Below are 22,944 nucleotides of genomic sequence, written 5' to 3'. Positions count from 1 at the left end.
TCTTGGGTCATACCAATATCAATTACCTTTACCGACATGTCCTGCCTAAGCCTTCCCCCTATGTCTTCTTTGGTCTTCCTCTTTTACTCATCCCAGGAACTTGCAAATTAGCGATTTTTAGTATCGGGTGCTTAAGGTCTCGACGGTGAACATGTCCGAACCATCTTAACCTATGATCTCTCATTTTGGCATCAAATTGTGCCACCCTAGACTTCCGCGAATAATTTGCGTAGCTGAGATTGATAATATGTACCATATCCACGTTTGATTTAATTGAATCGCTTAGGCATACAATATCTCGATATTATCAATTTACAAGCCTATCAACAAAACACAAAAATTGTGTTTGTCTTAAATATACCTTTAACTCAAACTTTTTTGTACCACGCCCCATTTTATTGAAATGAAAGTTTCTTGTGCCCCCACCCCTTAACAATAAATTATATGGGCCTAGGAACAAAACAAAAACAAATAAGGAAAGAAGTATTACATAGAAAACAAAACATTTATTTATACTGCCATAAGACACAATATCAGTTATTATAAAATACAAAACTTATTAATAAAAGAAATATAGATTAGGTTGGTTAGTTAGATGGATGTGCTTGCATTTTTTTCCTAGTATGCCTATTCGTGGCTGAGTTTTAGTAAGTGCACAACGCAAGTCAACCTGCAAGTCAAAATACGTGCAGGCTAGGCCGAGGTATTTCAAACACTGAGTCAGAATTGATTAGCTGCTTCGGTTTTGAGGTTAGCTGGCCTGCATCTGGTGTTGCGAGGGAAGGAGGGAGGCAGTGCTTGGAAACGCTCGGTTGTCAAATGCGCGCTATTATCAAATTGAACGGCTTACATTCTATTCTTTCAAGCATTCGATTTCAAATTTATGTGAAAGTCAGATATTACAGTAGTTTGTTGTAATTTTCTAAACATCATGGTTAATTTAAAATTTTAGAAAGACTATCTAAATTTAATTTAATTCTCGACTCTCGATTAACAACAACACATAAATACATTTCGCGAAATGATGAATCATTGTTATACCTTACAATAAATAGTCTTGAATCATGTAAACCTTGCGAGCTCGAACCAAGATCTGTTATAACATACTTCCATACCCGATCGACAGCTATGCGATATGCGAAGCCCAACCTCTGAAACGACAAGAACGCCATCCTAGAGCATGCCAGACTTCCGTAGTATTCGTAAAAGATTACAACGTTCAGAAGATCAACATGAAACTGTGGCTCATAATAGTTTCTGACCTGCTGCCTATTACCATCAAATGCGAGACCAGAGATGTCAAATCGGAGATCATCCACACCAACCATGTACTCAAACTACAACCCACGTGCGATGCCTTTATTGGTAGTACGAAGTCCATGACAATGTTACAGAAGTCACCCAGTCCAAATACCATTCAACTGCTGCAAACACTTTCCAGATAAGATTCATCTTCCCGACTTAAAACCACTGAGGCTTAGCAAAATCAATACTTAAGACCTCGAGATAGCCTATCACAAACTCAATCAGTATTCTGAGAAGAACTCGACAAACTAATCAATGAACCATTCGTCAACAAACATCTGAGCTGGTTCATGATCTTAACAATAGTCGTCATTGTGACTCTTGTTGTTCTTTACGTCATATGCAAATGCAGATCCAAGAGAAGATACAAGATAGGATATGGCAAGACAGCCAGAGACAGCCTTCCCCAGGAATTGGATGAAGATCCTTCCAAGACGAAGACGCAGTATCCACCTAAGCGACTTCATAGACGAAGAAGAGCAGATCCAACTGAATACCAACAGATAGTCTAAAAGTTGCTGGCATGCACCGACTTTGATCTAAAAAAGGGGAGCTGTTATATGCATTGTACCAACCATGTTACTTATAACGACGATTCCCAGGGTATCAGATTTCAACTTCTAACTACCAGAGCCGATAAGAATCCCTGCACATGCAGTATCAGCAGAGTCAGCGGGACCCGAGGTTTTTACACGTTCCCACTGAGTCAGCATTCACCAATCTTATAAAACAATTTGTCGCTTTTTATTTTCGTTCAATTAAAATTGGAGCACGTTACTTTGCTTATTGTATTTTCGAAATAAAATTATTTTAAGTCAAAAAAGTGTTTCGTGATATAAAATATATATAATAAAAAAGGCTAGGACGACAAGTCACACTGTATATCCAGTAAGGTAACTAAACCACCTAGGGCGTAAAGGTCAAAAAGGTATTTTAAACTGAAATGGTGATTAATTCACAATAAAAATAGTAAATAATATTTGTCTCTAGATAAATATGTTGCTATATCTTGCTCGCTCGAAACTTCTTCTCTACAACCAACGGAGTCAATGTTTAAGTTTTATTTCAGCCAAAATTTCAAAATACTTCAAACGATATATTAAATTACTTACCCATACTCAAATATTCATTCAGGTACTTAAAATATTTTAACACAAAACTATCTTCCGGCATCGACAGCTCCTGGTCTAGACCAATTTCAATATGAGGAACTACAGCTATAGAAGAACACAGCCATCCGAAGAACAAAACCATAACAGTACATCTGACAGCTTTGTTCATTAATGTTGGTACATAAAGATATTTGAAGAACGAGTAGAGTAGACCTTCTTGACCACCAGTTGAGTGAGGTTCGTTTTTCTTCGAGACTCGAAGAAAACAGAATATGTCAAACCTGAAAACAAGCGTTATAAAAAAGATACTTATTACTTACTTACAAATTATTAATATTATGTCTGCTTATTACTGAATTGTTAACTTTTTTTATAATGGATCATTATCACACACTGAAGTTCTTTAAAATTTAAAAAATCTCAATTTATTTCTTTAAAAATTTTGTTTAATGATTTAATTTAATTTCCAAAATTTGTTAAGTATAACATATAATTTATTCATTATATTTCATTATAATGTGTTTAAAAACAAAACAACGGGATATGACACTCTGGGAGTGATCGAGGAGAGGAAGCGTAGCTTTCTTATTGTCTACGACGCAATGGTTTTAATTTATTTTATTTTACTCGATACGATTCGATTTTATTTATTTTATTTTAATTAATTTTATTTGGTTTTATTTAATTTAATTTAATTTAATACAAATATTTTTAAATCAAAATTAGCCAAATCGAGCCAGTCATTATTGAATTGTTATAAAAAAATAAAATGACGTTTGTTGAATGTCGTTTTATTTTATAAGTGTATATGTCTAATATGTATATAGTATTTTTCATATAAAAATGCGTGCACGTCACAATTTATATAAAGTGACGTCACGTATATTTAAAATTTCCAGAACGTACGTTAGAGTTAAAATTTTCCTAACACAGCTAATAATACGAAACCCATACGGAACTCCGCGATCTTTCATAGGCGTCAACATGGTATAATAATCAGAAAAATGTAATCATCATTATATTGGGAATTTTAGAATTATATTGATTCAATAACCAAAAACATTTGTTATTATTAATAATATAAATTTTATCAAATAACTCTTTAAGTCTAATATTCCACAAAATAATAATTTTAATTAAAGACAATCGTACGCAAATTTTTTGACAGTTCAGCGTGTGGTAAAATTGTTTAAAATGTTGCCGCTTTTTTAGAGTAAGAATTTTGTTTATGTTTTGTTTTCTTACACAATTTGATCATAATAAATTGTATTTATAAATACATATTAAATTTAGATTAATAGCGTTAAAAACTAATTATTTTTTTGTATTGTGATTGTGCTATGCCAAAACAACTGAATAGTCTGTAGAAAGCTGATAAGCTTTTATATAAGATATATTATTTTGAACGAGAAATAATGGCGGGACGTTTTTATTATTAATGCTCTAAAAGTGGTAAGTTTAAAATTTAGAATATATAATTTTGTATTAAAATGTTTTCTTATGTATTTTAGTGTGTTGCAGTAATCTTAAAACTAAGTGTATTTACTGTTAATATAATAGTTTGACAAATAGTTGACATTTTAAAAATTCCTCACTTACTAACTATTCTGATGTTTTGGCAACGCTGTGGGGTTCTGACGTCGTAAATCTTGAATGACGTGCAGACATTTTTATGTATGGTGACAATGGTGAGTACTACGCAGCATTATTGGATCGATTCGTTGCCGAATTGCGTCGAAAACGCCCCGGTTTGGAACGCAAAAATGTGCTCTTTCACCAAGATAATGCACCGGCTCACCGATCGGCCGTCGCCATGGCAAAATTACACGAATTGGGCTATGAATTAGTTGAACACCCACCGTATTCCCCAAATCTTGCGGCCAGCGATTTTTTCCTGTTTCCAAACCTAAAAAAATGGCTCGGAGGACGCCGTTTCGCAACAAAAGATGAAGTCATCGAACGTTGGCCTATTTTGAAGAGCTCGAGCAAAAGTACTATTCGAATGGGATAAAAAAATTGGAACATCGTCTTACTAAGTGTATCGAGCTAAAAGGGGACTATGTTGAGAAATAAATCGATTTAATTCCAAAAAACTTGTTTTTTCTATCAAAGGCTAGTTTTATATCAATCCATCCTCGTATTTATTAAAAAAAGTAATTTACTCGCCTACTAGAAACAGTATTACTGCACTTCGGCTTTTGATTAAAAGATTTAAGCAAGCTAAGATGACATTATCCTGACGGGATAAATGCCAAAGGTCTATCTATATGTTAAAAAAAGGAAAAAAACATAGTAATAACTCTCCGATTAATCTTTTTTAAAATTTGTACACAAATACCTGACAATCGAAAGATAATGGGGCATTACAGCATCCCCTTATAAATAGTTACAAATAGTTAAATCTCTAGTAAATGATTATACGATGAAATTAGTTAATTATTATTTAACATAATATTGATGCCTTGAAGAGGAAGTTATTTACTAAAATTTAAAACATGAAAATTTATCTAAAATTGAGGGTAATATTTTCCAAACAAATAATATGGTTGAGGTAAATGGGCGAGATAAAATCCTGGTAAATGAAATCCCAAAAAAGACCAACCTATAAAACTGAATAAAGCTTCTAGTCCCCTGTTACTTCTAAAGTTTCCAGTATGTAGAAATTATTGATATTGTAGGATGGCTAAAAAATATAGACCGGATTATTTTCTGTTTTCGTTTTGGATGAAAGAGCGAGAAAAACAAAAACCCAAGGATTTTAATCTTGTATAAAGATAAAGGTTTGGACAAAAAATTGATTTCATCATCATTTTGGCTTTACAACCCTGTGTGAGTCCTAGCCTCCCCAAGAATTTTTTTCCAGTCGTCCCTATCCATCGCCTTCCTCCGCCAAGCACGTATTTCCATATTTCTCATATCTTGATCTACGTTATCTAGGAATCTTGTTCTGGGCCTTCCTCTTTTTCTTTGACCAATAGGTCTATCCAGGAGCGTTTTTCTAACTGAGTCGGTTTGCTCCATCCGCATTACATGGCCTACCCACCTCAGACGTCCTATCTTAATGTGTTTTACGATATCTGGTTACTGGTATATTCTATAGAGTTCGAAGTTGTATCGTCTTCTCCAGACACCATTTTCATTTACCGCTCCATAGATTCGCCTTAGTATTTTTCTTTCGAAACATCCTAACATGTTTTCATTGCTTTTTGTTAAAGTCCAGGTTTCTGAACCATATGTTAGGACTGGGCGTAAAAAATTGATTTAGTCAAATAAAAACGTTAATGGTTTGTGAAATTTGCTGAGACCTTGGATAAATTGAAACAATTATCTGAGTTTTGGTATGAAACATATGTATTTAATGAATAGGAAATTAATAGTTTTATTCGTGAAAAAAGCAAAAAGCATGATATAATAAAACATTTTAATTTTGGGCTGTTGTATAGATTTTATAAAAGGAGATTTCAAACTAGCTGCTTATTAAATATTAAAATTATGCCTTACCGGGATACTTATTGACTTACTAAGAAAAAACCAAACCAAAATACACTCTTACGCCCTTCTAATAATAAAAAACAATATTCTCCGAACTTAATACATCTTCTTAAATTAAAATAAATTCTTGACAAAACTTTTCGTCACAAAAAGCTATCCCGCCACTGTCTACATAGAAGTAAAGTCTGAATCACTCTCTCTCCTGGAACAGCTATGAATCTTTCGTTCTACTCATGCCATTTCGTTCTACCATATTTATGACGTTGAAATTCCTGTGCAGGTAATATGGATTGTCTAACTATTAGTGATTATAAAAGACTATTGATTTTTAAATTATAATTAGAAAGTGATGAACGTTACACTACAACCAGTAAATTTTTAAGTTTGGAGATTGAAGGGACTCCTCTCTGAGGATATTTTCTTTATTCCTGTATCGAAGATGTTTCTTAATATTTGAATGGTATGGATTTCTTAGTAAGGATTTAAGACCCTTCATATGGTTGGCTACCGACTGGGAACATGGCAAGGTTCAACATTAAGTTCTTCTTCTTCCTACTTTATAAATAAGCTTAATTAGCTTATAAATAGGCTTAATGCCTGTTCTACTTCGGTTTTTAGCCTCAATTGACGTTGTCTGACCATCTTTTCCTCGGTCGTCCCAATGATCTTCCATTTGGCGATTTGTCTCTTGCTATTCCTACTATACGAATACGAATGCTGCGGTGTTATGTCTTTTCTACCCTGTTGTATGGAGTAGAGGCTTGGACACTAAAACAGTTGACCACAAAAAACATCGAAGCTTTCGAGATGTGGTGCTATAGGCGCATTCTCAGAATATCATGGATGGACCGCGTCACTAACACGCAAGTACTCCAAACTTTAGACAAATGCGAAATTCTAAATGAGATAAAAACTAGAAAGATGGAATACTTGGGGCACATTGTGAGAGGTGAAAAGTACGAACTTTTAAGAAATATCATGCAGGGCAAAATTAAGGGCAAAAGAAGTGTGGGAAGAAGAAAAATATCGTGGCTTCGTAATCTACGTGAATGGTTCGGGTGTAGTTCGATTGAACTTTTTAGGCGCGCTGCTAACAAAGTCGCAGTGGCCATGATGATTTCCAATCTCCGCTAGGAGTGGCACGAGAAGAAGAAGAAGATTCCTACTATTCTATTTTCTGTCATTCTTTCGATGTGTTCATTCCATTCCACTTTTCTTCTTTTGGCCCACGCGTTTATTTCCTCCATACCACATCTCGCTCGTATTTCCTCACTTCTTACTCACGTCTCTTAGAGTTTGGTTTGTTATTTTTCGTAAGACTTTCATTTCTGTTTTTTCCAGTAGTCTGTGTGTTTTCGCCGTATCTGCTCTTGTTTCCGCTGTGTACGTCATTATCGGTCTTATTGTTGATTTATATATCCTGGTTTTCGTTTCCGTTGTGAGGTATTTGTTTCTCCAGATTGTGTTGTTGAGACATCCTGCTGCTCTGTTTGCCATGTTCACTTGTTTTTGTATTTCTTCTTCCACTTTTCCGTAGCTTGACAGTTTTATTTCCAAGTATTCAGTTTCCATCACTTGTTCTATTATTTTGTTATTTACGACTAGTTTACATCGTCTCGGTTCCGCTGATATCACTATCGTTTTAGTTTTCTCTGTTGAGATCTCCATGTTGTATATGAGCGCCGTATCTTCGAATTCTTTAATTAATCTTTGTAGGTCATCTTCATTTTCGGCTGTTATTATGGCGTCGTCGGCATAGCATATTATCCTTATTTCCTTTTCTCCCATTCTACATCCTCTTCTTTTTTAACTTTCTTTATGATTTCATCCATCAGAATTAAGTATTAATGGGCTTAGGGAATCTCCTTGTCTAATGCCAGTTTCATATTGATAGGTTGCGATAGTTTTCCTTTACATCTTACCATAGCTATATTATCTTTATATATATTCTCAACGGTTTTTACTAAATCCAGTGATATTCCCATTTCATATAATAAATGTATCGTGTCCCGAATTCTCACTCTATCAAACGCTTTCTTCAAATCTATCAGACACATATATGCTGGTTTGTTATATTCCAGCGACTTTTCTTTTATTTGTCTTATTACAAAAACTGCATTCGTGCATGATCTTCCTGTCCGAAATCCTTGCTGTTCCTCTTGCAGAGATATTCGTTCGTTTATTTTTGTCGCTATTATTCTTGTTGTCAATTTGAGTGTTGTATTTAATAGATTTATTGCTTGATAATCATTGGGGTCTTTCTTATCTCCTTTTTTTAAAGAACATCACCATGATCGCTCTCCTCCATTCATCTGGTATTCTGTTCGTGGTGATTATTTTATTAATAAGAAGTTGCAGTTGTTGTACAAGGTGATCACCTCCATATTTTAAGAGTTTATTTGGTATTTGATCTTCTCCTGGTCAAAAAAAAAACAGAAAGTCACCAGGAGAAGAACATTAAGTTCAATATATTAATTGTAGAGTGAGTTCGGTGTAATTAAATTAAAAATTTCATTTATTTTAATAATATAATTTTAGTTCGGTATCGAACACATGGTACCTTTTTGTTGAATTGAGTTTTTGAGCGATCAGGCAATAAATTATGACAATTTTTTGTCTGATTTTTTTAATAGTCAAGGGTTCAATACAATAAACCTTGTAATTAATGTTGTAATAACCTATTTGTAATACTGTAATCGTAATATAGTTATTTTATTAACTTGTGCGCTCAGATCGTCAGCTCTCGTGTTAATGTGTCTGCGACCCTCTCTCTCTCATAATCTCTCTCCACCCCGCGTTATATAACTTAGGACACTGCGAATTTGCATCTCGGCAAGTAAAGACGGAGTGTGTTGTTGATTCCAAAAAGTGCGTGAGTCACACATGCTCTAACGGGAACCGGTGTTTCGTATTAAACCGTATACCTATACCAGTTTTGTTTCTATCAATACTCTGAACTTCTGTTACTGCCACCTAGTACTGTAAAGCTAATGATATTTGTATAACTCTTTTTAGTATTATTAGAATTGCGATAATTATCAATGTAGAATCAGCCCTTAAGTTCACTATAAATAAATCGAAGGAAAAATACGTTTTAAGTGTTTTATTGCTTCAGTGGTCCTTAATAAATATTTTAAAGCAATTAGGTGTTCAACTACGCCTCTCTAAAATGTGGAATGTTTGGTAATACATTTATCCTCTCCATCAATTAATTTATTTCAAAAAAGAAAAGATTTGGTTAATTTTCGGTCAAATTGCTTTGAAAAAATTTATTTTTAAAGTTTGTATTTTCTCTTCAGGTACCCTGAAATTAATATAAAATTGAATTTTTCACAAAAAACTATACAGTTTTTTTGAAGATATATTGTTTTATTTTTATGACATAATATTTTGTTTACCCCAGGATGTATTTTGTTCAAGAGTGATCCATTAACCATAAATATTCTTTCTTTTTTTGGCGTCCTAAGATCGAGTACTTGGTTAAATGCCTGGACGTATTCATAGCTTAATAAATAAATACCTGACGCCCATAAAGAATATTGGTTGGTGGATTCCTTTTTGAACCTCTAAAAGGAAGAAGCAATTTCCCTAAGAGAATACTCCCCTTGAAAATTAAGGGTTCTCGGTAAATTTAATTTCATTAGCCGGAGTATCGAGTTTGAGCATATATAAAGTATAAGGTTCTTTAACTCCTAAGTGGGGCATAGTTCTTCAGTTAAAACGCACCATCGGGTTTTATTTTGCGCTAAGGCCTTCACCTCATTAGAAGACTTTCCTTGGCCTCTTATCTCGTCCATGATGGATCTTCTCCAAGTTTGTAGTGGACGAGTTATTTTTCTTCTTCCTTGGGGATTCCACTCTAGGACAATCTTTGCAATATTGAAATTATTTTTTCTGAGTGTGTGACCAATCCAACCCCACTTTCTGGACTTTATTTGATGTTCTCTTTGTCCTTGTAGTATATTCGCCAGATCCCCTTGAGCATGCTGAATGCTTGTTGAGCTTTTCGTACCCTCATACAAATATCGCCTCTGTACCTCCGCTTTCTATTATGACACTTCAAAGATACGTAAAGTTTTCCACATTTTCAATCTGTATGTTGTTGATAGTAAATAGCGTGTTGTTTCTTGCATCTAGTCTCATGGATTTGGTTTTACTAATATTGATTTTCAAACCTACTTTATTGTCTTCAGTGATTTGATCAACCACAATTGATCAGCCACATCTTGGAACCTTTGTCCTAACAGGCAGATATCGTCGGCGCATTCCAGATCGCTTAGGCGATTAACGGGGTTAAAGTGGTTAACGTCCATTGTACCCCTTTTGTGCCAGAGTCTAGTTTGGAGAGAATATAGTCTACTGCTATGTTAAAAAGAAACGGAGAAAGCACGCATCCCTGTCTACACTCCAGTAAGTATGTCAAATTCGTCGCTGTTGATTCCATTGTGTGTCACGCTGCATTTCGCCTCAGTGTACAGTGAATTTATAATGGTAATTTAACAAACTGGACTTTACAATGGTTTGAGTACTATTGTAATAATTACAGATAAAGAATTTTTTAGCGTAACAATACACTTTTTTATAATACCTCGAGAACGACTGGATCGATTTGGCTAACTTTGATTTTAAAATATTTGTATAAAATAAAATAAAATTAAATAAAGTTAAAATAAATTATATTATAATAGTCTCCCGTTTTATACCGCTGTCGCGGCTTTGGGAGTATAGCAGGGTAGTCTGCTATATCTAGGGCCTACGGTATACAAGAAAGGTAACATGGCCAGTGCTACGCTTCAACCGTCTATTATTACCCCTGGTTTTACCCAAGGTACTCATTTTTATTCAGGCTGAGTCGACCTGGGGCCTATAGACATTTTTAAAATGTCTAGATGTTCTTGCCGGCGGTGGGATTCGAACCCCGGACCACCGGCTTGCGAGTCAAGCATCCTACCGCTTGCGCTACGCAGGCCCTTATAAATTATATAAATTAAATTATATAAATTATATTAAATTAAATAAAATTAGATAAAATTAAACTGGTAGTGACCGAGGAGCGGAAGCATAGCTTTCTTATCGTTTACGCAAGGAGCGATAGTTTTTAATTTAATTTAATTTATTTTGTTTTATTATTTTATTTTATTCGGTTCGATTTTATTTAATTTTATTTAAATCTATTATTGTTTGTAGGTCTTCTTTACACGCTTCTAGCCACTTTTTTTGTGGTCGTCCTCTTCTCTGCCACCTGCCATTCTCGCAAGATGACCTAATCATCTAAGTGTCTTTGTGCTGACGATCTGGCTAATTTCTGGTTTCTCGTACAGCACTCTGATTTCTGCATTTGTTCGTCTCCTCCAAACGTCTTCATAGCCTTTTACTCCCCCAAATATATTTCTTGAAATACTCATATTTTCTTGATTTTTGTTCACAAAAATTTTCGCTTCTATACAGGATCGTGGGTTGAATCACTGTTCGGCATAGTCTCAATTTTGCCTCTCTAGAGATGTTTTTTGTGCTTAGTAGTGACCGTCTTCCTTCCTCTCAAAATCCGCTTATCAATTTCTTGGCTTTCTTCTCCTCAGAGTAACCCTAACGTTACTCTGAGATACTCAAACTCCGTCACCTTTTTTGAAACCATACTTTTACTCTCGTTTTTTGTGGTGCAGTTGTGTCTTTATATGTGGCCTGCCCATTTCCATAATTAAACAAATAAAAGATAATAATGAAAATATAAATGATGAATACATTCTATATTATCTTTAACAAATTTTGGGAATTACTAATATCATTAAACAATATTTTTAAAGAAAAAAAGATTTATTATATTTTAAAGAACTGAAATGTGTGGTATTATAAAAAAATATTAACAATTTAGTAATAAGCAGACATAAAGTTTCATCGATCCACATATATTAATAACCCGCTATAAGAAGTATTCATTTCTATCTGAGCGCTATATTTTGAGCGATGGGACGATTTTTTAGGTATTATGTCTCTGTTTTTATACCCAAGATGGAAAATATGACTAAGTTTATTCTTACCTGTTGGCAGACTGCCTTTGAATGTCCAAAGTCATCAAACTGACAAAACAGGTGATCTGGAGCAAGAAATCAAACATCAACGCCATACCAGCATACAAAGCGAAAGCTTTAACAGCTGGCATATCAGATAAACTTCCCAAGAAGAAGCAGCAACTTTCAGAAACGCTGGTCAACAGCATCGACGGTCCAACCTGTCCTAAAGTTCTGCCGATATGTTCTGCATGAGTTTCATTGGATTTCCTGTTATCTCTTTGGTGAGTTTGTACTAAAATAAAGATGTTATCAACTCCTACGGCCAGCACCAAGAAGGGGATCACTTCGATGATGATAAGGGTGGCTGGGATACCGATATAACCGAATATACCAACTGATGACACTACTGATGCTAGTACGATAAAAACTCCACCAAGACCTAATAAAAAATACTATTTAGCACACAAAATTGAAAATATCGTAATTTATACGCACCCAGAGTTATTTTACTGTCCACTAAAAGCCTAGACCAGTTATTTATTTGCCCCAAAGATATAGCGATATAGCCAAACATGATCATGTAGGAAATGAGAATAGTTACAACATCAGATTGACTTTCTCTCTCTAGTTCATCTTCGATGGATCTCTCAGAAGTGAACGCGATATCCATATATTCAGGTTTTTCCGTCGCCGTCCAATTTTTCATAAACTTAACGAATTTTTTTTCCCATTGTAAGGCTTGAGATAACATAGTTTTGTTGTGGTGATTGTTGACGATGAACGTTAGTATTACAGTGTTAGCTTTTTTATAATCCGCGTGTTTGGCCAAGTTCTGTCCGGGTTCCAAAAAACCTCCCAGGGCTATAGCTGGATCAACAGGGCCTCCAAACGGTGCGAGACAGTCATAGGGGTTTCTATAAATTACAAATTTTTAAACGTGAAATAACAGTAATATATGTAGTAATAGTAATATCTTAATGAGTCGGAGAGTCATTTATCAGTTTATGCTAGTATAAACCTTAAATCTAAAAGAAAGATAATGGCGAATATACGCAAATCTACTACAACATAACCTGAAGTTGACATTCATAGCGATCACAATACAGTTATAATGGATTTTAGACTAAATATATTTCTGAAAGTTAAAAGGGAAAAAGTGACAAGCTTAATAAACATCTCACAACTGAAGCGCCCAGAAAGAAAAAAATAAAATAAGTATCAATGTTGTTGCAGAATACACAAGTGAAGGACAAATAAGTGCTCGTCGCATGTCAGCTGGTGACAGCGCACATGACAATGTCAATTCAATCATCATGCTATCAAAGAATATAGATGCTATGCTGTAACGTTGTATAACATATCATAGGCAATGTACAAATAAATTCAGTTTTTATTCAGTGTATCAGTTTTTTATCAGCATCAACCACCAGAAAGCAGAAATAATACTTTCTATAAATAATACAAAACATTTTGGCGACCGTGACAGGACGAGAAACAAATATTTTACCAGAAAATCAAAATGATACCCAGCACAGGTGGCGGCCATTTCGAAGCAGAGGTTAATGACCAGGCCACGCCAGGATTACAAAAATCAAAGCAAACTATCAGAAAATCATTGGAAATCAGGTACCCTATTTAATAAACTTTTTTATATAAAATCCCTAAAATCCCTATTCACGACTTACATCTAATGTGTGTTGTATTTTGTATTGTAACAGTATATTTTCATAAATGATCAGAATGACAGATGAAAATATGTTAAAAACGACAAAAACTTCCTTAAAGGGCCAGTTAACTAGATTTTTTAATGTTTTAAACGAGTCAGGTAAAACAGAAAAGGATCAGTTAGCGTGTAGATTATCAGTAAGGTCCATTCGCTTAGCTCGGGCACATTTTGACAGATTCATAGTCAGCAACCTACAACACAAAAATTCTCACCTTTCAGTATTAATAGCTCAAATATACTTACTATTGCAGACTTCTTCCATTGAAAAAAGAAGAATTATTATAAATAGTGGAAGTGTATACTAAACTCTATGTTAAACTCTGTATTAAAAGTGTATAAAATTTTCCCTGTATATTTAAAATATAATATATGAGTTGTTACAATTTAACATATTGTAGTAAATATTTGTATTATTCGCATTGTTTATTTTAGATAATATAGTTTTATTGTGCTATTATTTTTGTTTACTTCTTTGTTAGTTCTATTTAGTTAATTAGTTAGTTAGGTTAGGTTAGGTTTATTGCAAGGGATTGCAGAATTTTTAAGTTTTTTAGGTCAGCGTTCACGTCTTTTAGAAACTCTTTATGCAAATAATGATAAACAAACAATCAGTCAATTTTTTATTGTAATAAGTTTCTACAATTATACGCAAAACAAAGAAATGTTGAAGTACAGAAAATGAAATTATGCGCAAACTGTTTAAGAGGAACTAATTCAATAGAGAAGTGTGCGTCAACCAGAGGTTGCAAATATTGTACCAGGCGGCACAACTCTTTGCTACATTACTCAAATTCTAGATTTCAGAACAAAGCCACATCAATATGAACCAAGAATCAAAATAATTTGGGAACTCAATGAATGAGCACAACCAGGTAAATACAGTACAGATTAATTCAACGCAGCCAGCAACATCAGTAGTTCTAAATTCAAGCGCCAATCATCAATCAGAAGTTTTATTAGCAACAGCAGTTATACATATGTTTGACCAGTCAGGTAATACATTTGAACACTGAAACTTGATAAGTCGTGTATAAATATACCAGTATCAGGTATAGATGAAAAAATAACTCATATAAACTATTCAGTGACTACAAATATCAAATCTCGAGTAAATGCATATCAGATTGAAAGTTCTTTCTTACTTATAGATAAAATTACAGAAACATTACCTACAGTGAATCTTAACAGAAATAAATTGACTATACCAGAAAATGTAAATTTAGCAGATGAAACATTTTATAAACTAGGGAAAATAGATATTTTATTAGGTGCCTCTATATTCTATGATTTATTATGCATTGGACAAATTCGACTTAACAGATTTTTACCAATTTTGCAAAAAACCATGCTAGGTTGGGTTATTACTGGGAATGTTCCATTTCATTCAAATAAACCAACCATCAGGTGTAATTTTACTGTCAACAGAATTCATGATTAGCTCAAACAATTTTGGGTAATAGAAAATAATGATAATTCAAAATGTCTAACTAAAGAAAAATAATCATGTGAAAAGGAATATCAGAAGGACAAATTGTTGTTCCACTGTTAGCAAATGACAACATACAGAATTTAGGAGATTCATTGCAAACAGCACTCGACAGATTTTCTAGTTTAGAAAGAAAATTAATCAAAAATCCAGAATATAAAGGATTATACACAGACTTTATCAAGGAATATCAGGATTTGGGACATATGTCACTTGTAACAGCAGAGGATTTGAAGTATCTCTCATACTATCTACCACATCATGGAGTTCTAAAATCAGATAATACTACTACTAAATTAAGGGTTGTTTTTGATGGGTCAGCAAAAACAACTACAGACTTATCATTAAATGATTGCTTAAAGATTGGACCAACTATACAGAGTGATCTTCTTTCTATCTTAATAAGATTCAGATTTTTTAATATAGTTTTAGCAGCAGACATTGAGAAAATGTACAGACAAATCTTAGTAAGTGAAAACTACCAGAACTATCAGAGAATCGTATGGCGTACAAATCCCTCGGAAGAGATCCAACATTTCAAACTTAAAACACTAACATATGGAACAGCAAGTGCACCGTTCTTAGCGATAAGAAGCCTAACCCAACTAGCCAATGAAATTGAGGAAACAGATCCAGATGTAGCAGTAGTAATCAGAAATGGATTCTATGTTGATGATTTGTTATATGGATGTGAAACTGCAGAACAGGCAAAACAGTTGAAAAATAAGTTACAAGAAATTCTTAGCAAATCAAAATTTATATTAAGAAAATTAATATCCAACGACAAAGATATATTCTTACCAGGAGAGCAAGAGCAAGTAGGTATAGAATATTTTATCTCAAGCAAAGAGGAAAATAAAACTTTAGGAATAACTTGGCAGTCAAATCAAGATAACTTGTTATTTAAAATAAAATGCAAAGACACTGAAAAAATTACAAAGAGATCAATTTTGTCAACAATATCTCAAATTTTTGATCCTTTAGGTTTAGTAGGACCTTATGTCATTCAAGCAAAGATATTACAGAGGTTGTGGAAACTTAATTTAAAGTGGGATGAATCAGTTCCTGATGAACTTCATACTTGTTTTGTAGACTTTATAAATCAGTTAACAGAATTAAATCAAATCAGTATTCAACGACATGTTACATTGTTTCAAGGAACATATACAGAATTGCATGGATTTTGCGATGCATCAGAAGCAGCTTATAGAGCTTGTTTATATATTGTTAGTCAATATCACGATCAGAAACAAAGTCAGTTACTTATTGCAAAAAGTAGAGTAGCACCATTAAAGGTACTTACAATTCCAAAATTAGAGTTATGCGCAGCAATGATATTAATAGATTTAGTAAAAAAGTTAAGAGATTGTTCAGGCATTAATTTTGCCAAATTTACATTTTGGACAGATTCAGCTATAGTTATTCAATGGATAAACAGCGAATCTCATGTTTGGAAACCTTTGTATCAAACAGAATTGCTCACATTCATGAAAACAGCAAGGCATATGAATGGAGACATGTTCCTTCAAAGGAAAATCCAGCAGACCTTATTTCAAGAGGAATAGACTCAAAAACATTATCAACTTCTTCCTTGTGGTGGCATGGACCTTCATGGTTATCAGAAGGTGAAGACAACTGGCCTATACTCAAATTTGCCAATCAGTAAAGAATTTGCCAGAAAAGAGACCTAAATACCAGTTATCAGCTCATGTTAAAACAAAAGGAACCATTTAGTATAATCCAAAAATATTCTTCAATCTGAAGGTTACAAAGAATAATAGCATTACTTTTAAAATTTAAACATAACTGTCTTAATAAATCAGACAAATATTGTGGTCAAATTTCTGTAACAGAACTGGAAGTCAGTTTAAATACTATTGTAAAACTTGTACAGAATGAATGTTTCTAATCTGAAATTTCACAAATTTTGAAAGGTAATACAGTCAAAAGGAATAGCAATCTTATTTCACTTAATCCATTTCTTAAAGATGGTATTCTCAGAGTCGGTAGTAGGATCAAAAATGCAGATTTTTTAACTTTTTCTCAAAGACATCCAATACGTTTACCTTCAGACCACCACATTACTAGTTATATCATTCGGAATAAACATTATAAAAACTTACATGCTGGTCCACAACTATTGTTATCAACATTGAGAAATAGATTTTGGATATTATCAGGTTTAACTACAGTAAAACGAATTTTAAGAAAGTGAGTTGTATGTTTTAAAAATAGGCTAAGTTCAATCAATCAACTTAGGGTGACTTGCCAGAGAAGCGAATTACTCCTGCTACAGCATTTTTACATACATGTTTAGATTATTGCGGACCATTCTCAGTTAAAGCTAATAAATTACGCAATTCAAAAATCATCCATATATATGTTTGCATATTTGTTTGTTTTATCACAAAGGCTACACATTTAGAACTTGTGATAGAGTTAACAACTGAAAGTTTTTTAAATTGTTTAAAACGATTTATCAGTCGTAGAGGTAAACCATTGACTATCTCATCAGACAATGCTACAACTTTTGTGGGGGCTAATAATCAACTCAAAGTAATGTACGATTTAGTACAGAACTCCAGAACAGAAATTAACAGTTTTGTGACAGTAGAATCAATAAAGTGGCAGTTGATTCCTGCTAGATTACCACATTATGTGGGAATTTGGGAGGCAGCAGTCAAATCATTTAAATTTCATCTTAAAAGAATTGTGGAAAATCATATATTTTCAGTAGATAATTTTGGAACTTTGACAACACAAATTAAAGCATGTCTTAATTCCAGAACTTTAACTCCTTTATCCTCTAACCTAGCAGATTTTCAACCTTTGACGCCCGGTCATTTTTTTAATATTTTCACCATTAAGAACCTTTCCTGAGCCAGACCTACGAAGAATTTCAAATCTCAACACGTTTCAACATATTTGGAGAAGATGGTCAACAGAATATTTAACTCAACTTCAGTCAAGATCCAAATGGAGGACTGTTAGCAACCAAGAAGTGAAGATAGATCAGCTAGTGTGTCTTAGAGGAGACAATTTACCACCTTTACAGTAGAAGTTAGGACGCATTTCAATGGTACATCGAGGCAGAGACAATAGAGTACGTGTTGTGACAATAAAAACAAACAATGGTGAAGTGATAAGAGCTCTATCACGCGTGTGCATATTACCAACAGATATTTAAGTTAATTTCTATGTTTTTATGTATACCGGGCAATTATGACCCTTTATTGTAATTTAGTTTATTGTTTTTTCTTGTTTCTTTTTGAAATAACCAGGGTATTTCAAGGCTGGCGGTGTGTTGCAGAATACACAATTGTAGGGCAAATAAGTGCTCGTCGCATATTAGCTGGTGACAGCGCGCATGACAATATCAATTCAATCATCAGGCTGTAACTTTGTATAATATACCATAGGCAATGTACAAATAAATTCAGTTTTTATTCAGTGTATTCAGTTTTTTATCAGCATCAACCAACAGAAAGCAGAAATAATACGTTGTATAAATAATACAAAACAAAGGTTGAGAAAGAAATAGAAACGCTAGAGAATTTGGTACAGGCAGACGGTCAAATAACATGACTACTCTAAAATCAAAAATAAGAAAAATACAAGAAAGACATCGGGTTCACGAAAAACAAAAGAAAACAAGAATGGATAACGCAAGACCTTTTTGACGTAAGACGAAAACAATATAATACAAACGAATTGGCAGTGATCTTGAGTTTTGGAGTTTTTCTTGCCACTCAGAGTGAAAATGGCGCTCTTTTTATTTATTTCAATTTTTTTATCTACTTCCCTTCCAGGTAGTTTGTTTTAAGTAAACCGTTTCAGTATTCCCAGTCTAGATTTGTTAACCCATTTCCCAACACTCGCCGTTGTGTCCTTCAAAACACCTGAGAGCCGGTAGCATTGTGGACTTCTTTAAACCATCGTTTTTTCGTTTAATCTAAATTCAAAGACAGAACATCCCTTTGGGTTAATTTTTACGTTACCCAAAATACTTTTTACCTATCCAGATTTATTTTACGTTTCAATTATTTCTTTATTTGACCTTCTGAATAAAAACAAAATGAAAAAAACAAAATAAGAAAAAAATTTAAAAAACTAGATGATTAAAATATATACTTACGTTGAACAAGAGATAAATTTATTCAAATAGTCGCTATCCAAATTCGCAGCGTCATTTTTATAGTATCCCCAGATACTCTGTACAACACATTCCGACACTTTGGTCACGTTCTGGCCGTCATTTCTCAATGGAGCAAAACATATCCTGTCCAAGCTGTGATCACTTCCTTCTCCAATGGACTGTATCTTTTTTTGTAAGTCCAGAACAGATTTTAAGAAAGTCGCATTAAAAGCAGGACCGAACTTCAGTATTTCATCAGAGTTATTGTAGGTGATTTCTGACAGATGCATTGCTCTGATTATGACTTGTTCTGTACGGTAGAACGGTTCGAAGTGACTGTCGAAGAAATCTTTTTCTACGCGACTTCTAGAAGATGGGGATGCCCAGAGTTCCACTGGATCTGTAATAATCTACGAGAATAATGGATATAAATTAATTCTAATATTAATATTAATGAGAGAGAGAGAGAGATAGAAATGTATTGTTTTTAAAATGAGTATAAATTTATGACATTTATAAAACAAAATATGGTATAGTACAAACAAGGCACAAGAATATCAATTAGCGCAACTGTCCTCAAAAAAGTCCTCTATACTATAGTAACATTTAGATAATAAGAACTTCTTGATTGCTCTTCGGAATACAAAAATATTGCTTGAGGATCTTATATCGAGTAGTAGGTGACTAAACACTTTCTTACCAGTGTAAATAAATGATTTCTTAATTATCCTCTTTATATTTTTTAAAAATTCAGCACGGTAATTCAAGGATATACATGCAAGGAAGTGTCAAAATACCATGTTTCCGGAACAGAGGCCAGAGTAATGTTGTTTAGATCATCCTTAAAAGAAATTAATTTGGTTATTGAAAAATTAAATGTCAAATGATTAGCTTTGCACCACTCTAAGATTTTTAGCATATCACTACTAATAATCTTGTTATAATACTGTCTTCCAAGTATGAACTGGACCACTAGAGCAGTGCCTCTAAAACCATATCTTTATAGTTTATTAAGAAGTATTTTGTGATTGACACAGTCAAATGCTTTAGATAGATCACAGAAAACTGCGGCAGCAACATAATCGTTATTTAAGTAAGTCCAAGTATAGTTTTTCCATGAATTCGAAGATGGCATCATATGTACTTTTTAATGACTGGAAACCGAATTGGAAGGAAGAAAGTAAATTGTGTTTCTGTAAAAAAAGTCATCATTCGGATTTTTACCAATTTTTCTACAACCTTTGAAAGCGACGGACTATTAAGTAAATTTGTAATGGTAATAACATGGCTGTATGATGAATCCAGATAATCAATATTAAAGTCACCTGTCAAGATAATAAAAGCATTTTGTGGAATCTTTTCAAGCAAGGATTGCGATCTTTGAAAGAATAACTGAATAATAGACTTAGGGGGTCTGTACACAACAATGAGAAAAGTATTAAGCTTCTTACTGAAAGTAATAGAGAATTCAAATTCAGATTCAATGCAGAGGTGGTTAAATTTATTGTAGTCAACAAACTTGAATTTATACTGAAACGTTGTATTCATTAAAATTAATGTGCCTCCATAGATGCTTTCAGATCTGAGATCTGAGTAATTGTTAATACAAAATGTTTCCAGAGGATACAACCAGTGCTCAGTTAAAAGCACAAGATCTGGCCAATCATTTTCGCTAAGAAATACTTCGAGTTCCTCAACTTTATTGCGTACAGAACATATGTTGTATAAAATAATAGAAAATTTATTAACAATATTAGATTTAGATATACTGGTATCCAGTTTATCACCTAGAACACTTACAATATTAATGTTATTTTTGTGCCATGTATTGTCAAAGATTATATTTGATCCTGGTTGGGAGATACTAATTCCTTTCTTATCTGGGAAGGCCTTCAAAAATCCTTATTGTTACGTTGGTAGTTGTGGAATTTTTAGAAGTCGAAACGTTTAAAACCGATTCCTTTGGGCCACGTAGATTGTTTGTAGATTTGATCTTTGTATTTTTCGCTAATCCCAAACATAAAACACTTATTACGGTTTACCTCAGTCGGTAGTTCCTTTACCGACTTTAGTAATAACATCCGTGTCGGAGAATTGTTCTTGATTTTTTACGAACTCTTGGATATTTCCAGATGATACATGCCGCTTAATTCTATAAAGGTATAACCAAAATTTACGCTTGGCACCAAAATCACCAGACTCCTCATTTTGTCCAATATTCTTCTTCATAACTCTGTTTCTTTTTCTTTTCTAACAATGCACTATTGTAAAATCACTCAAATTCTGCACATGTTGTTGGGCACCGGGAAATTTAGAGTCCAGTCCCATAGGCAAAGCGAGATTAATTATTTCATCCATTTTATTATTTTGATATTCGCTTTCCACCTGTAGGTTAGGTGAGTTTGTTGACAAGTTATTCGTTTTGTATACAAAATTGTCGACATCCGATTGAATTTTAGTTGAAGTTTAATTGGTATTTTATTTTTATCTTTGGTGTAATAGTTTTTTAACTTCGTCTTCAATAAATCGACTTTTTCTTACAGCAAATAGTTATTAGATATTAGAAAAGTTGATTGTTATTTAACAGTAATTTATACTTATCTTTTTTTTTCCTCCAATAAGTGCCTTGGCATTTTATTTTTTAACTGCAATAGATTCATGGGTTCAGTAACATCAGATTGCTTCTCACAACACACCGTACGCGTGTCACATATTTTAGAACATTTTAACTTGCTATTAATGGCACAGGAAATATGATAACTTTTTCCGCACACCACACATACTATCGTTTTATTTGGCTTAGTTTTACAACATTTAAATGTTTTATCTTCAAATGTTCCCTCATCTATTTGAGAGAGAAGTGACGGCACATTCACTCCGTCCGCCATGATTTTTTTAAATAAAACTAATAATGATTATTATTATTTCATTATTTCTTACATTATCTATTACGGATGACTTGTGTTGGTGTTGCTTGCTATATTTAAACAAGGTGTGGTGCCTGGTGCCAAAGACAAAGAAAATATATATCAGATCTGTCCAAACAACTACTAAAACTAATCCAAAAAATTAGAGAAAAAAACCTAATTCTTCAGGAATGGAGATCAAGCATCCTAATACCTCTCTTCAAAAATGGAGACAAACCGGACCCGTACAATTACAGAGGAATTAATTCATTTGACAGAATACAAGAATTAACAACTAAAGTAATAATAAATAAATTGAATGAAATTATAACACTAGCAGACGAACAACAAGGTTTTAGGTCAGGAAGATCATGCCCTGACACTATATTTGGACGGTGTTTAGCAACAACCGTCTAACCCTCATTTGCTTACAAATGAGGTTAGACGTGTCAAACTGTCCATCATAATGCCATACTACATCAAGCAAAAATGATATAAGCCATATCCACACTCATGGAGGCGTTTGTGAACTAAGTTCTAAACCACATTCATCAAACAATATGAAAACAGAAATTTGTAATGTAGGCTTCTTATTGTTACCGCCTTTTTTTAATTTAAATTTTGATGCTCTGTCAAGGTTGTCAAGGTCTAATGACAGCTGACAGGTGATAGACAGAAAGAAGACTGTAAGACATAAAGTTGTGTGAACCATGTTGGTGTATTATTTTTATTTCTTAAGAAATTGAAGACATACTTTCTACAGAATCAGGT

General features: G+C 33.5%; 1 protein-coding gene across 2 annotated transcripts in view; it reads right to left on the bottom strand.

Moving 5' to 3' along the window:
• LOC140451119 (NPC intracellular cholesterol transporter 1-like) overlaps nt 1-22,944 on the bottom strand; it is a 229,349-nt gene that overhangs the window by 101,085 nt on the left and 105,320 nt on the right. For both annotated transcript variants that reach the window (XM_072544850.1, XM_072544856.1), the window contains exons 8-11: nt 19,268-19,677; nt 12,416-12,834; nt 11,948-12,359; nt 2,418-2,698 (exon numbers count right to left, since the gene is read on the bottom strand). In XM_072544850.1, coding sequence (XP_072400951.1) covers nt 2,418-2,698; nt 11,948-12,359; nt 12,416-12,834; nt 19,268-19,677 — 1,522 coding nt within the window. The remainder of the gene's footprint in view (nt 1-2,417; nt 2,699-11,947; nt 12,360-12,415; nt 12,835-19,267; nt 19,678-22,944) is intronic.

This window comes from Diabrotica undecimpunctata, chromosome 1 (assembly GCF_040954645.1).
Source record: "Diabrotica undecimpunctata isolate CICGRU chromosome 1, icDiaUnde3, whole genome shotgun sequence".
NCBI lineage: Eukaryota > Metazoa > Arthropoda > Insecta > Coleoptera > Chrysomelidae > Diabrotica > Diabrotica undecimpunctata.
This window is presented reverse-complemented; position numbering and strand designations above follow the sequence as displayed.